General features: G+C 45.8%; 2 protein-coding genes across 3 annotated transcripts in view; both read right to left on the bottom strand.

Annotated features, from left to right (window-relative positions):
* The window catches only part of LOC105354996 (CD209 antigen-like protein E), a 686,243-nt gene that overhangs the window by 133,973 nt on the left and 536,337 nt on the right, over positions 1-15,933 (bottom strand). The gene's annotated exons all lie outside the window — the stretch shown is intronic.
* Positions 720-14,583, bottom strand: LOC101156506 (sorting nexin-27). The gene is made up of 13 exons (XM_004073703.4): positions 14,132-14,583; positions 11,823-12,048; positions 11,544-11,736; positions 11,259-11,323; positions 10,279-10,383; positions 9,184-9,262; positions 7,971-8,134; positions 6,585-6,674; positions 5,688-5,837; positions 5,310-5,438; positions 4,853-4,912; positions 3,977-4,025; positions 720-3,307 (listed from the first exon to the last, which is right to left on the bottom strand). Exons 1-13 carry the CDS (start codon positions 14,443-14,445, stop codon positions 3,237-3,239), a joined length of 1,695 nt encoding a protein of 564 aa, XP_004073751.1. The 5' UTR covers positions 14,446-14,583; the 3' UTR covers positions 720-3,236.

Below are 15,933 nucleotides of genomic sequence, written 5' to 3'. Positions count from 1 at the left end.
CCCCCCCCCTCCCTGAAATCCTTTCTGCTGCACCGATTCAGCCCAAAACTTAACATGACGCACGAGCCAGAAACTTTAAGCCATTCCATCTGGGGGGGGGTGGGGGTGGGGGGGGGGGTCGTGACAGGCTTCAGAACGGTGTGGAGGTGGAGATGAAGCTGCTCTCCATCCTTTGGTTTGTTTTAAGGCTCAATGTTGTCAGTAGTGAACTTCCTGCTTTTAATGAACCACTTCTTTTTTTTTGGGAGGGGGGGGGGGGGGGGTTCCTCTCCTGGGATGAGGAGATCCCAGCAGGAGAATCTGAGGACGTTAGAACCCACAGAGACAACAAACATGTTTTCATAATCATCCTTTGATTAAATGAAACCCACAGATTTGCATTTATTCAAATGTGGGTCAATCTCAAACTGAGTTTGTTCAGAAAATCCTGCATTTTGTTTTTTCTGCTAAAAGGATGAAGGCATCATGAAGACTCCTCCTCCTCTTCAGCAGCAGCAGCAGTTCCTGCAGCTTTTTGGATGAGAGCAGCTGCAGGATGAGAGCAGCTGCAGGATGAGAGCAGCTGCAGGCCGGACGGCAGAAGAGCCTCAATGACAAGAAAATCTCAATTTATTCAGTTCAAAAAACAAAAAACGGATTCGTTTACATTCAAAGCAGAGAAAAAGCAGAAATTCAGAGGTTTCTTCTCAATATATAACTTTATTTAAAATATTGTTACATTTTTTTTAACTCTACACAACATCTTGAAAAGTTTGTCTGTTTTTCATTTTACATGAGGTTAGTTAAGCTTGAAGGATGATCTTAGAAAATCCCGTCTTTCTGCTCGGACCTCCTGCTGTGTTCAGGCAGACCGGCGCTTCAGTCGTTTCGCTGCTCGGGATCATTTCCTCCGAATCGTTTTCGCCTCTAAATCATTAAAACTCTCGATCTGGAGAAAACCAAGGAGTGCATTTTCTGTCAGAAGTACAAATTTTAAAAAACCGACGCGGCTGAACGCTCTGCAGCGTCCGTCTTCCTGAGAACGGACCATCAGAGCGCCCGGCGGTCGGTTCCTCGCGGCATCAGGAGCTGCAGAACCCCCCAGAACCCGGAGGTCCACGCCGGAGGGCGACCAGAACCGAGTCGGGGGCCTGCAGGGCGTCCCGCAGGGCGCCGCTCGGGCAGGACGGCTTCCTGTCTGTGCCTTCCTGCCGCCAGACGAAACCTATGTCGCCATAGCAACAGCAAACTTTTACAGCTTCAGGTTTGGATCCACAAACAGAAAACCGCTTTTCGCCCTGATTTCATCGTTACAGTTCAGGGGAGGATTCTGCCGGGTCAGAACCGCCGGGTCGGTCCACTGATGCCCCACAGCTTCAGACATGTGATCAGCTGCTGACGCCGCCTCTGTGTTCATCTGAACGTCTGATGTGACATTTAGTAAAACAAAAACAAAAGCTGAGCATAAGACGCCGCCCGGCGCCGACGAGACGAACCACGAAAAAACAGACGGCGAGCAGAAAGCGGCCTATTCACAGCAGCACGAGCCACGAGAACGAACGGCGGGAAAAAAAAACACACAACTTCCAGTACAGGACTTCAGGGAGTGAGTCAGAAACGGAGCGGCTCTGAGCCGACGTGGTGCTGCCACGGCAACCGTACCCCCCCTCCCAACGACGGGAGACCGCCGTGGAGAGCGGAGGACAGGCGAGGCTGAGCGCACATTCACACGGCCGCCGCTAAATCACAGAGGGGGGGGGGGCCTCATCAAGGTCGAACGGCTCCACTTCTTTAGTCTCTAAATGGACTCTTCCTTCGGCCGTCAAATGGAGACCCAATCAGACAACGCGGTGACGGCGTGTGGCGTGGAACGGATGGAGGACACGCATCACAGCAGCAGACACTGGGGGGCATGTATCTGTCTCAATCTGTCTGCTGTCTTCATTAACAGCACACCTGCGTGCTCAGAAGAAGCCCCGCCCACCACACAACCGTAAGGGGAAACTCCCGCCTGATGGCTGCTGTGAAACCGTGAAGCACAGCAGAGATTCAGAAAATGATAAGAAAAAAGATCAAGCAGCCCCCTTTGTGGAGAAGCCCCCCCCCCCCAGTGGTGAGCGGCCTCGCCACCCGTTAAGGCGTGAAGCTGCTCCCTAACAGCTGCAGAGGAACAAACGAGGAACACAAAAGACCACGACTAACACTGTTTCCATGGATGTGCAATAGGAGGCCTGCGCAGCTGCAGTCGCAGGGCTTGGCTGCTCGTGCAGCAGACGCCCCCCCTCCCCCGGCTTAATGGATAGGCTGCACGGGGGTGATACTTTAGGGTGAATTACAGGCCCCCGATGATCACTAGAAGAAGCAGGGAGAGGATTAGCTCCTCATCTCCCCTCAGTGGGGGCTGCTCCAGCGCTCTGCTGCCCCCTGCTGTCCGCTCTGGGAACTGCAGCTGGAGGCGTGATTCACGGCCGAGCGCAGCGATCTCCATGTAGAAGGAATAATATTAACGCTCGGCCTCGTTAACCTTTTGTCAGGAGGTTATCCGTCAGGAACGGGGACTTCAAAGCTTTGCTAAACTGCCGCCATAAAACATTTGCGGCGGACATAAATATCCCGACGCTCAGATTAATGGCAGACCGCCAACTCCGGTCGGACTCTGGAACCAGGTGACCAATGAAACATTAGTTCAAGCATTTACAATGCAATCCATTTAGTGTTTTGAAGGAGTCAATCTGCTGTAAGCTCTTCTATTAATTTATATCTTTGCAGGAACACGAATGTTAAACACACAAATAATCACAAATTCTTCCTCTGGAACATGGCAGCTTCCTGTGTTTCCTCACAGAAACACCCAGAAGCTCAGAGGCAGGAGACATTTTTTCCTTCTGTCGGTGCAGAAAAGGGCGGGACCTTGCCTCCTCCCTTCATCAGAAAACGCGAGGAATCTTCTGCAGCATCGCTTTCATCTCAGCTCAGTCCCCCGAAGCCCTGCAGCTGCTCCGGGTTTGTCCGCCGCACGTCGCCCTCGCCGTGAGGACGCCTCATGACGGTCGCTCTGACCAGCTCGTCCTGAGGAGCTGCTCAGCCAATCCCAGGACGGGAGCAGGAAGGAGAAGATGTGTGGAAGAATACTGAATGGATGCCGGCGTCCGCCGTTTAGGGGACGGCCTCGGCCTCTGGCTCCTGATGGGCGCTCTCTGGGGTGGCTATGATGATGCGAGTGGGCCGGTTCTAGTTCGTGTGACGGCGAAACGGCATTAGGACGTGGCGATCTCCCCCCCTAGGTGGCGCCATCCTTTCTGCTGCGTCTCCAAAGGAGGCAGATATTCTGAAACACAGGGGCGGTTGGGGGAAACAGAGGTGATCATGCTGCTCCTGGGGCGGCTGCGCGTTCCTGACTGCACAATGGCTCGGCTGCGTCGGTGCCTTTGCTGCGTCTCTGGATGTCAAACTCTCTCTGTCCTCCAGATGCCCCTCACTGCGCCTTCTTCCCCTGCAGCTGCTGCCCCCCATCCTTGTGATGACGGTGGAGGGTTTTGTTTTCGGCGTCTGCGTGTTTTTGCATTCATTCACGCGTTCCTTCAGGCAGAGACAAACCAACGCCTCCGCAGACGGATCTAACCGCCGCCTCTGAGATTTCCCACATCTTTGATTTAACTGTCATCCTGAACGCTCGGACTCCCCAGGTTCATCTGGGACGCATTTCTCAACGTTTTCAGGCTTGAATTAAGCGACTTTGACAGTTTAGGCTGACGCTCCATGAAAGATGCAGCGAATTGTTCTGGAGGAGCTGACAAAGTGACCCAAATGTCTAGTTTCTACCTTCATGCTTTAAGTTGGATTCTCAGATGAGGAAGAGGAGGATGATGCCTCTGTGCTCACAACCATTTCTAAAGCATCTTTAAATCTCTGTCTGTGTTTCTGTAAGGCTCCATTCTGAAATTCTACCCGGGTTCTGCGCTAATGTTCTGTGTTTGGGTGAAGGAAAATGACTCACCAGTGTTGCTGCAGTTTTTGTTGTCTTTGTCAGAAGCTTCGTCTTCAACCTGAAGGAATAGAAATACACCTGAGTGAACAAACGAAGACGCTCCTCTGGCGAAACGCCGCCTGCATCGGCGAGAGTCCCCTTGTTTTCCAAATAACCTGCAATAGGTTCCATCCACCGAGAGATATCCGTCTCAAAGTTTAGAGTCCAGGATTATGGAATGAAAACAAAGATCTGATCGCAAACAGAGACGGAAGTAGATTTGGCACACTTAACACAGAAGATTGATTGACAGGATCTGCAGCCAATCAGGACACAGAACACAAAGAGGTGGTCTTTGTCACAGCGAGGACGCGTCACGTGAGCCACAATATGGCGAGCGACAGCTGAAGAGTAGAGTATGGTCAGCAGTAGAGATGCACGATTTTTGGGTCACGGTTTGATGTTTGCATTCCAAAAAGACAAAGTAAAGGCTGAACATATGTACAGCCCACACGGCGGCGTGGACTTTAAACCACGACTAGATGTTGTTGCTGGCCCGTATTGGTCCAACCTAACCCTTCTTCCAGCTCCGTTCCACCAAGAATAAAGCACAGATCATCTATGTAGTAGCTTCCTTTGTTTACCACGGAACTCGCCGTTTCTTCCTCTACGGTGGTTTCCGGTATTTTAGAGAGTTCTGCGCATGTCAACATGATTTATTCTGACCCAAAGTGTGGCGAATGGAAACGTTTCTCTGTACACAGTTCAGTTCTGATCAGAGATAGAAACTATGTTTGGTGTTTTTGTCCGTTATGATTCTGATCTCCGGTATCGGAGGAAGAATGAGCCAAGTTTAGCCTGGCAGACACGGGCTTGTTGTAAAGCAGGAAAAGGTGCGGCCCTTACCTGCTTCCTCCACTTCCGCTCACAGAAGACGCGCTCAAAGCACTCGTGCATGTAGTTGAACTAGAGGGGAGCAGAGAAAAGCATTCAGGCCTCTTTTGTTCTGGTTAATAAAGCTTTAGTGGGATCTTATGGTTCCCATGACGGCTTTGAGGACTTTCACCCCCACACTTTGAATGACTGCAGCAGCTCTGGAGGAAAAAGCTTCCTTCCTCCTAAAAGAGTGTTAAATGGAGGATAAATCCAGGCACAAAAGTTACATTTGATAAGAATTTTGATGGTTTATCCGTGGAACTATAGGTTCACACCGACACGCATTCATGCAGCTTTTTCCACGCCTGGTTTTGCCCTTTGAGCCTTTCTGGCTGCAGGAAAATGACGGATCCCACACCCACTGGTGACGGACCTTTGGGCTTTGATCACACAGAGAAGGTTTTCCGTGTTGAGGCAGAAGACTCACGTATGGAGTGAAGATCTTCACCCAGCGAGGTTTCTTCTCTCCTCTGGCGTACTCGAAGCAGAACGCCATGCCCTCCTCGTCCGTGTCCCAGCGCTGCATCTCCGCCCACTCAAAGGCGATCACCTGGTTCTGGAAAAGCAAACACAGGTTTTTACCTTTACGTACAAATGATGCTCTGAAAAACGACCAATCGCCTTTTTAAAACCAGTTAAATATCGATTCATCCGTCTGAAACCGAAAACCGAGAGCTGCTTTCTTCTGGATGTCTACGATTGACTTCAAAGGATGTTTTGGATGCCCCGCCCCCCCCCAGCATTTACTGCCTTCGGTTGGCTGGTGTGAACTATTGCAGCATCGATTGCACTGCGGCTCGCTCACCTCCAGAGCGCCGTCCTCCGTGCACGCGTGCAGCTTGAAGTGGTGGATGCCGATGGCGGTGATGACGTGGCCCTTCCTCCGGGAGTCGCAGGCGCAGTGGGGGAAGACCACCTCGTTGTAGCCCTCGCACGTCCGCAGCAGGCTCAGATACTGAGGAGCGCAGAGACGCAGGCATGAACGCCACTGCCAGCCACATGAGCAGGAAACAACCATCAACCCGTAACTGCTGCATTCCTGCACGGTGACCTGTTGAATGTTGACTTAGAGAAGACTGGAAAGGAATATTTGATGTCTGCCTAATGGAATATAGCAAAGAAAGATTATTGTATGTGACACACTGCAGACATAGCGGCCCACATTTCTGATGTCTTTCTGTTCCACTGATGAAACCTTCTGGGTGTAAATGGGTCATTCCTGTCTCTTTTTCTGCACCGGTGTGGAGTCATGATGGACCTGGAAGTGATCAGACTGAAGGAGCCGAGGTTCCTCTTGCTAAAAACTAGGAGGAAAATCCTATTGGAGCTGTCCTGCCTGTGTGCTCCACACATCTGGACGGGACGCCGTACGCCACGCTCGATAAGACGAGACCACGGAGACACACGAGACCGATCCGTGTTGCTCTCGCTGGTTTCCGTCCCGCTGACGGTGGGATGTTTAGTAGCGAGGACAGCTGGAGCCCCAGAGTGCGGCTCGTTCTCGTGGAAAGCCAGGTGCATCGTTTTAAACACCTGAGGCCGTTAAAGCTACGAGTGAATATTAGGCGGCCTCACTTCCACGCATACGAGTGAATGCTGTAAAAAGTCCTGTTTAAATTCACCCGGCGGTCCCGATTGGGATGCATGGAAGGTCTACAGACGTCTCCCGTCTCCTGAACAGAGGCGGGTCTGTTTTACCCACCGTGGCCATCTTGTGCTGCTCTGCCAGTTTCTGCAGCTGGTAGGATTTGTCCTCTGTTTTTATGAATCCCTTCTTCACATCGTCCAGCGCCTGCACAGACAGAGGGTGGGGATGGGGGGGTCGGTTTGGCAGAAAAAAAAGAGACGCACAACAACACATAAAGGCTGAACCCACAGAAGTCGACCCCCCCCCCCCGCTGACAGAAGGAAAACATTTGATATGAAATCTCCAAGCTCCCCTTTTGAACAGAATTCACTATTTTATCAACGAAGATGTTAGCTTCTATTGCTGCAACTTCTGGACAGTCGTGTTTCTCTGCTGAGCATCGATAAAGTTTGATTCCATCTGGTATTTTGGCCCAAAAAAAGATCCAAACATGACATGTTTTCCGGTTCATACCAAAGGTTTGAATAACACTGAAGAATAACTGTATGACCTCTGATTTAGGTCTCTGCTGGGGATCAATAAAGCTTTATTCCATCACCAAATATCAAAGGGTTGACTAATACTGAAGAGGAATGGAATACGTTCAGACTTGAAGCTCAGGAGCTCCTGCTCTCCACTTTCACAGGCTGCTAAACAGCCTGGATGCTCATTTGAGGGAATTTTAATCAGAGCATTTTTCCTTTGTCTCCCTAAAATCATAAATCTGGAAGCTTTCAGCCACTTTTCCTGCAGTCAGCTTTACGTTTGAGGCAGACAGTTTAGCAGATCTGAATGAGTTAGAAGGAAGTGAAGGAGAGTTTCCGTTTCTGTTCAGAGGGCGAAGGGCAGGAAATGTAGGAGTTTCTCTCTACAGGAGGGAATTATAAGAGTCACACAGGAGAAAGAAACTGTTTCATTCGGTTTTTACTTTTTAAGTTATCATCCAGTTCATATTTATTGATGGAAGTTACAAAATACCATTAAAATAATCATCATTATTTAATTTATAATGAAAAAACTGGATAATTATTTGCACGATGCTTAGTAAAATTATGCTTATACTTATACTAACTTATACTTTTTATGATATTTTAAAATATATTTATTTTATTAGACTGTTTACGAGTGTTTTCTCACCCTTGGCTGGGGTGTTTGGGTTTTATCCTGACACCCCTGCCAATAGGAGGACAGGGCAGACGGCGCCTTCTGCTTTCTCTTTATTTTATTTATTTTCCACTGGTGTTTGTCTTAGTGTATTTTATTGCATTTGTTTTTGTTTTTATGTACAGCACCTTGAGCTGTCTTTCTTGTCATGAAAGGTGCTATATAAATAAAATGAATTTGAATTTAAAATGACGTACGCCTCTTTGAATTTACCTATTTATTTAAAAAAATCATTTAAAAAAAAGGTAAATGTGACAGATTGTGTGTGTAAAGAAGCATCAAATCTAAAGTATTTACCTGATGAAAACAATAGTGAAGTGCGAGGGGATTATCTCGGAGAAACTCCTCCTCTTGGACGCTGAACAGCCATTTCCGGAGCGCCAGGCAGGTCCCCGGAACCGCCGAGGTGTAATTCTGCACGTAGAGTTTGTGAGGGAACTCGTTGGGCGCCAGCTTCCTCACTGCCACGCAAAGACAGAAGCAGAATGAGGACGTGAGCCTCCAGAAGACTGACTGTTTAGAGCACTTTAGAGGATTTGACGCTTGATAAAAGCGGGTTTCATGGGCAGATAGAGCTGCGTCTTCCAGATTTACACGCAGAGACGATGCTCTGACCAAAGAAACCAAGAAGGGACTAGAAAGAGCTGCATTTCTAGAAGAAAATGTAGGGGAGGTGCTATGTTGCTGAAAGAAGATGAAACCTAAAGGGTAACAAATGGCAAAAATAAAACATGAAAGAAAGAAATGATCATAATTGACCATAAATAAAGTAGAAACAGCAAAATAACAAAAAATAAATTTTTGTGAAAAATGCCAGCGCCGGGAATCGAACCAGCGAGCTTCTGCACCAAGGATTCCCTATGGATTTAATGGAGGCAGAAATCCTGGAATATCTGGAAAAGTTGAAGGATTTGAAGGAGCAAACGTCAAAGCTGGAAAGAGATGAAAGAGCTGAACGTTTGAATTGTTGAACGGTTAAAATAGATGAAAAATTGTAGGAGTTAAGCGCCCAAACAAATGGTGGAAGATACTAGAATAAAGAAAGAGAAACAGGAAAATGATGGTTGAAGGACTTCTAGTATAACAATGGTTATTCATAGCATTTAACCAATGAGTGTTTTGGGAAAAATTCTAATGATCACTTATTATAACAAAGGTTTCCTCTTGTTGTTTACAGACGTTCAGCTGTGTGTTTTAATGAGGGATTTATCTATTTGAACTGAAGATCGGCCAGTTAACCTGCTAACTTAATAATGATATTTCAGAACGGAGGACGCTGAGAGCAGCGATCAGAGACGTGAAGCCGTCGTCTCCAGAAGAGCTGGAGCGACGCTGGAGACCGTCGGGACAAGAGCAAGAGGAGATTCAGAAGGTCTCCGTCAGTAGAAGGATGCAGTTCCTTTTTCAGTCATGTGATGAGTTAACCTCACAGGGGACTGTAGGGGGAGGAGGCGTCACATGACTCAGGAAATTTCCCTTAGACTTAAAATAGAAAAACAAAATATCCTACCGAAGGAATGGTTGATGACTTCAAAAAGGGCAAAGTAGCTCGCCATGACGCTGTCCATCCCAACCTTCAGCGTTAACGCCTGCAGAGCGACAACAAAGAGTTAGTCACTTCCAGAAACGATAATGATGCGTTCATGGAAACGGTGGCGCCGCAGCCGTGCACGCTCAAGACGACGCCAAAGGTCTCCAAACGGCACTTTCAATGAAGCCTGAAAGACGGACAAACGTCTTTGGGATTCTGCGTTTCTGTCCTTCAGGACAAGACGAAGAACTTCAGAAGCAGCTTTTCTTTTTCCAGGATCTTTACACAAAAACACACAAACTCAGAGGTTGTTGTTCACTGCAGCTCTTCTGACTGATTACAACAAACCTCTGATTCCTAAAAAAGGATCTCAGTTGGTTGATAATCTCTGTAATTATGAAGAAGCTTTTGCTTTTCTATAAATAAATGCTGAAGCTATGAGTTCCTCCTGCTGTTCGTCATGTTTAGATCATTAGATTTAAAAAAACCAAACAAATGTAGAACACAAAAATGATTTATTCGAGAGAGTTAGACTGGAATTTAGAAACCAGATATTTCTAAATTCATTAAACAACTGTCGTAATGGTGAGTTGGAAAAAACTGTGGAAAAATAGGAAACCAATCAGATGTTTAGAGGCTTTTAAAGAAGAATAAATCACAGTTAAAAAATGCCATCAAATATACTGTTGTTCCCTGATATTTTCTAGAGATAAAGAATATTTATTACTAGTAATCGCAAGAAAAATGATTACAATAAATTGGAAGAATCTCAAATCCCTAATAATTAAAGAATAGGAAAAATAATTTATGGAATAGAAAAACTGACTTCAAATGAAGGAAGATGTTTTTACTCAGGGAAGGAAAATGAAAAATATGTTTGCGTTTGTTTAATTTTCTCTCCACATTGTCTATTAAATATAGGTTTGAATAAAAACAAAAAATGAAAATATCAAAAGTTAATAATGAAAAACATAAAAAAGTTATTTAAAAAAACATTTGGTTTTGTTTGTAGCATCAGACTGGAGTCAAATTTCAAACAAAGTTTATGGTCTTCGTCTTTCTGTTCGGTCTCACCTGGTACACCTGGTCGGTCGTGCTGTTTTTACGGACTCGCACAGAAATGGTTGTTTTGTCCGGCAGCAGAATGCGCAGCTCCACGTCCGTCACGCCGTTGTAATTCTGAGCACAGAGGCGAAGCACAATGACAGCGGTTGTTTTTGTTAGGCGTGTTGGTCGTGGCGCCGTTACAGCTGAGCATAAATTAAAAGCAGCTTCTGCAGAAAAAGGCTTTTAAACGGTTGTGAGATGATTGTCGACCACTAAACAAAAGGGATAAATCATTAACACAAACATGGAACGTTCTAAAAAAGCAGGAACAATAAAATATGTTGGTTATTTTGTCTTTATTATATAGTTATGAGTTTGAACTCGTGTTGGTGTTTGCTATCTGTCATATTTTTATTCCTTTTTTCATTGTTTTGAAAGAAAATGGGACAGAAATAAGTTCTTCTTCTTTCTGTTCCACTGTTACAGCCCAAAAAAGTGAAGTTTGCATTATTTGGTTTTGTGGGATAAAAAAAAGCCTCAGAACTTCTGGAGACGCTTTGCTGTCATTTTTAAGGCGATATATAATCAGCTAAGAATAAGGACAGAATTCTTTGGGATTTCTGTAGATGATCAAAGACTTTTATCATTTTAGTTTCTGTTCTTTAACACAAAAAACAGCCTTTAATGTCAGAATGTCAATAAAAATAAATGACTTAAGACTTGAGCATTTTATACCAGTTATCCTAAAACCGATGCTTCTTAAAAAATACTCAACCGCTGCACAACATGCTGAAGAAACAATAACAGCTACACCCATCTAGATTATTTCTGTGTCCGTCCCGTCACGTGACGTGACAGGGTGGGGCCTCCAGCTCCCTCATATCTTTAACAAAGTAAGGTTCTTTAAAAAGAGTAACAATATCAATAACAATATCAACATCTTTTCAAAGGTAAACGCACAAAAACCCCAAAGCTTTAACAGGTCAGGGTGTGAAATCCCAGCGTACCTCGTCGGATTCAGAGAGAAACTCCTGCATGACGTCACTCTCACCGATGACCCGAACAGAACACACTAGAGACAAAGTAGAAGAAACGGCAGATAAATGACAGTAAACACTACGACTGAACTGCAAATCTCACTATCAACAGCATTATTTACATTCAACAGTGAGTAAAACTGTTTACCTTCAATAGACAGATTACAAAGGACAAAAAAACAACTAAAAGCATCAACCTAACTTTGTCTTCTTCTTAGCTAAACCTCAGCAGGTGAGGGATCCACATCAGCGTACCTCGCTCCAGGTATTCTTCCAGGCCTCTGCGGCGAGCATCCAGCTGCTGTTCAGAGAGGGTGAAGGGCCATTTACCAGGAAACTTGGGGAAGTTAAAGTTGGAGAATTCCCTCTTCAGGTTCTGGTGCAGGATGGCAAATTCCCGGTAGCGTTTTGAGCACAGCTGTCTGCCCGACATGTACACGTTGTACACCTGTGAGCACAGACAGAGGGTCCCGATTGCACACAGAGGAGCGTAAGGCGGTACCTGCTTTGGCGTCGAAAGGTCCGGTCACTCACCACAAACCTCTCCGAGTGCTGCTCCACATGCTTGTACGTGGGGATGGAGATGGGCACGGCCTGCTTGTCGCTGTAATCGTAGTTGGGCTGGATGTCCTCTCCGCCTTCCAGCCCCTCCGCCTCCTGAGGCGGGACAGACAGAACGGCCAGAACCAGCTCCTTTTCTCCGGCACGGATCAGGTCCACCACCTGTTTGTGGGTCGCACCTTCCACGCTGACCCCGTTACTGAGCACAGAAACGAAAGACATTTTCAGCAAACACAGCTTTTATACTACAGTGCAGCAAGCAGCGGACATGAAGATTTCCAAAAAGCTCCCATTGCTTTGCTTTAGCTAGATCGCATTCAAAACACTCTTTATTTACAGTCCTACAAATACTGCAGACCTCACAGCTCCAGGAGAATTGGTGAAAACACAGACGCATTAATGCATTTATCATCAAACTGAGATCCATTTCTGAATGTAGGTTTCCTCAGCATCATCTTTGTGTGAAGGGGACATGTTCTTATCTTCAAACACACAGGTGGACCACGTTTGGTCCTGAACGTCACCGGCCACCTTGGCTCTGATGACAGCAGATGGCTCCAGCATCAGGTGTCTGTTAATCCCCCATGAGAAGCAGTGGGACAAACACAGCAAATTCTAACAATATGCTGCCAGAAAACAAAGACAAGGGAGGAGGACTAAAAGAAACCCATGAATGGAGGGAAAACGGTGAAAGAAATACATTTTAAGATGAGATAAGCAGATCTGCAAACCACAAACATCCAGATCTGTCAGGAACCAATCAGCCGTGGAGGGAAAACGGTCACAGAGTGACCCGAGAACCGGAGCAGAGCACGGCTCATTAGAGGCGTTCAGACAAAACCGCCACTCTGAAGGACGTTCACTGTTTGTTGCATGTAAACTATGACTCGACGCGGAACGCTCTCGCCGCGTGGACGGCCTGACGTTCAGCCGGTTTACTAATAAACTGATGCATTCCAGCACAAACGACAAATCTATTTCCATCTTCTTTTGGCTCCTGTGCTTTTCACTTGTAAACACTCAAGTTTCCACAGATTAAGATCTCAGCATTTTAATGACTGTTTACACTAATCCTTAGATGTTCCTGGAAGTACAAAGTACATCAACTAGGTTTAAGAAAAAGAAAAGCATCAACGTCATCCAACATCTCCACGCTCAACTGCAAATGCAGACTTAGCTACTTTTCATATTTTTAAATATTATCCCATGTAAAATCAAAACTAAAATCAGAGTGGATTTCCTCTTTCCTACATTTCCAGGAAACATACCAAAGGAAGGACCTGTTGGATGAAACCAGAGGCTTTAAGTTAAAAATGCTGACAATGCTCCAGCTCAACCTGCTGGTTCCTGAAACATTTAGGAAAACATTCCAACTAGTTAATGAATCACATGATGAACTGGTGCTGTCATGTGACGGAGGACGTCCAAACAGACCGTCTGATGTCTCAGCAAGAGGAAGCAGCACCGAGGTTTCTCCGATTGTCTTCTGCTGAACGCCAAGTTTAGAAAAAGATCCTTTTTCTGTGCTTAAAAAAAAAGAAATGTTCGAATGACTGGTACCTTATGGTGTCAAAATGACAGGGATTTTAAAAAAAAAGGGCTTTAACAAACATTTAGCACTTTTCAACCCTTTTAGAGAGAATTTTGCAGTAATATTGAAGTTAAAAGCTATTTTTAAATCATAAGGATTGTGAACCTAAGGGAAATGTTGTATAAGAATACAATTCTATGATCTCTTGTTGTTTAATTTAGGACAAACAGAACTGATGACTGCAGTTAGAGACCTCAGAGTTTGGATCCAGAACCACAGAACAGCTTTCAGTTCCTGTTCAAAACAAAACCCTTTGACTCCTGCAGAGACAGACCTGATCCGAGGAGCATGGACGCCCCCTGCCCGTCTTCAGAGGGTCTGACCTCCGTGAGGACCGTCGGGTCACCTGAGCTGCTCGGGTCATGGGTTTTTAAAGGCGGTCGCCTGGCAGACAGACAGCAACAACCTGGACTGCTAGCTAGCTACAGCTAATCAACATGCAGAGGCTGTTGTGGAGCTTATGTAAGCTGGTTAGCTTTCTATTTCCCTCCCTCCACGTCAGACGTGACTTGAACCCCACGAGGAAACGGGGGGAAGAAAGTGGGTTTTCTTCGGCGAACCGACACATTTGTAGCAGCGAACAAAGCTGACGTTCAGACTGACAGCGGAGGCTAAATAACGAAACTAGGGAGCTAGCTAGCTAGCTTAGACAGCTAACCCTTCGAGTGAAAAAAAACCCGCGGTCTCTCACACTTCAAGGATCCGGTCCCCCTTCACAATCCCGGCTCGGTCCGCGGCGCCTCCCGGTAGCACCGCGCTGACGTGCTGGAGAGGAGCGTACAGCTCCCCGTTGATGCTCCGCAGCTGGCCCCCCTCGCTGACTTGACCGCGAACGTTGAAGCCGTAGCCAGACTCCGACTTGACAATCCTAACCATCCGCGGACCCGACGTTACCGTCGTGGCGGCGATGTGGCCCGCAGCGCGCGCCGACGAGCCGCCAACCGGACCGTTGCGGGACGGCTTTAGGAAAGCCGACCGAGATTCTTCGCCTCCGACGTCCGCCATCTTCTTCTCAGCAGGCGCGAGCCCCCGTCCTCCCGTCGGTGTTTTCGAGCGAAGTCAAAACAACGCTGCAGGTCTGTCCCCCTCCGACTCCGTGGGTGAAAACCTGCCCTCGTGACGTCACAGGAGACGTAAGTCACCGGGGGGCGTCACCGAAAGTCTGCCTCACTTTCTCTTCCGTTCACGCGCCTCCTTCTCAACCAATGGCTGCGCGGGAACTAAAAACACACAAGGAAACGGATTCTTTGTAAATATGGAGAAATGTCTAAAAATTATTAATATTTGAATAATTACCGAAATAAAACTCCTACAGAACCCAGAAATGACTACAGTTTTTATTTTTAATTAACAACCGAAAAGCTTCATTTGTTATTTAAATTCAGTGCAATAGCTAAAAATATAATATTGATGGTTCGTTTATGATTGAAACACAGCGAAGAAAGTTCAACATTAGCTACCAAACATTTGCCTCCTTATTTTATTTTATTTCAATTTTTCCTAAGACGAACAAAGAGAAATAAATTAAACGTAACCTTAAAAATAAGCTGTAAACCTAAAGAATGACAAATACAAATTATTTTCATTTTGTCCACATATCTGCTCCATTTTCTTTTTTATTTAAAACGATTAAGAAAATGGATTGAATTATTGATATAAAAAATTTAAAATGTTTGGCTTCATAAGGAAAAATCAGCTGTGCTTTATAAGAATAAATAGTTGGCTAAAATTAAATATTGAAGCTATAATATTATTTATTTTTTTACCCATTTTAATAGCTTTATGATGTCGTGATAAAGGCATGTTTGGAATTCTGTCAAACATAAAAAAACATTTGAGCAAAAATCAATACAGAGAAACACATGAAAGTTAATGGAAACTAACTCATCAGTCAATAAAATACAAAATCTCAGTGAAAGTATTTTCTCTGCCTTCTCCATAAAGACTTCTATTTTTGTTGCTTATTGTTTTTGTTCTTTTTTCATAGCTACAGTGGCTCAGGTGGTTGAGCGGGTCGTCCAATGACCGAAGGGTTGGCGGTTCGATCCCCGCTCCCACCAGCCAAAATGTCGTTGTATCCTTGGGCCAGACACTCCACCCTCCTTACCTCCAGTGTGGCTCCACTGGTGTGTGAATGTGCATGAATGATCCCGGTGATGGTCAGAGGGGCCGTAGGCGCCAAATGTCAGCCACGCCTCTGTCAGTCTGCCCCAGGGCAGCTGTGGCTACAACCATAGCTACCATCACCAAGTATGAATGAGGAGTGAATGAATAATGGACACACTGTAAGCGCTTTGAGAGTCTTGAAAAGCGCAGATAAATTTAATCCATTATTATTATTATTATTACATCTCTAAATAAGACTTTGCACAACGCAAACATGTTTTTTTTTTAGCTCGTATGTTTGTGAGACGGTGTGAAGCAAGCCACATAAATACATTCAAACTAAAAATGAATGAATTATTTGATATTTCAATGGGCTGTTCAGTGGTG

This window comes from Oryzias latipes, chromosome 11, assembly GCF_002234675.1.
Source record: "Oryzias latipes chromosome 11, ASM223467v1".
Lineage (NCBI taxonomy): Eukaryota > Metazoa > Chordata > Actinopteri > Beloniformes > Adrianichthyidae > Oryzias > Oryzias latipes.
This window is presented reverse-complemented; position numbering and strand designations above follow the sequence as displayed.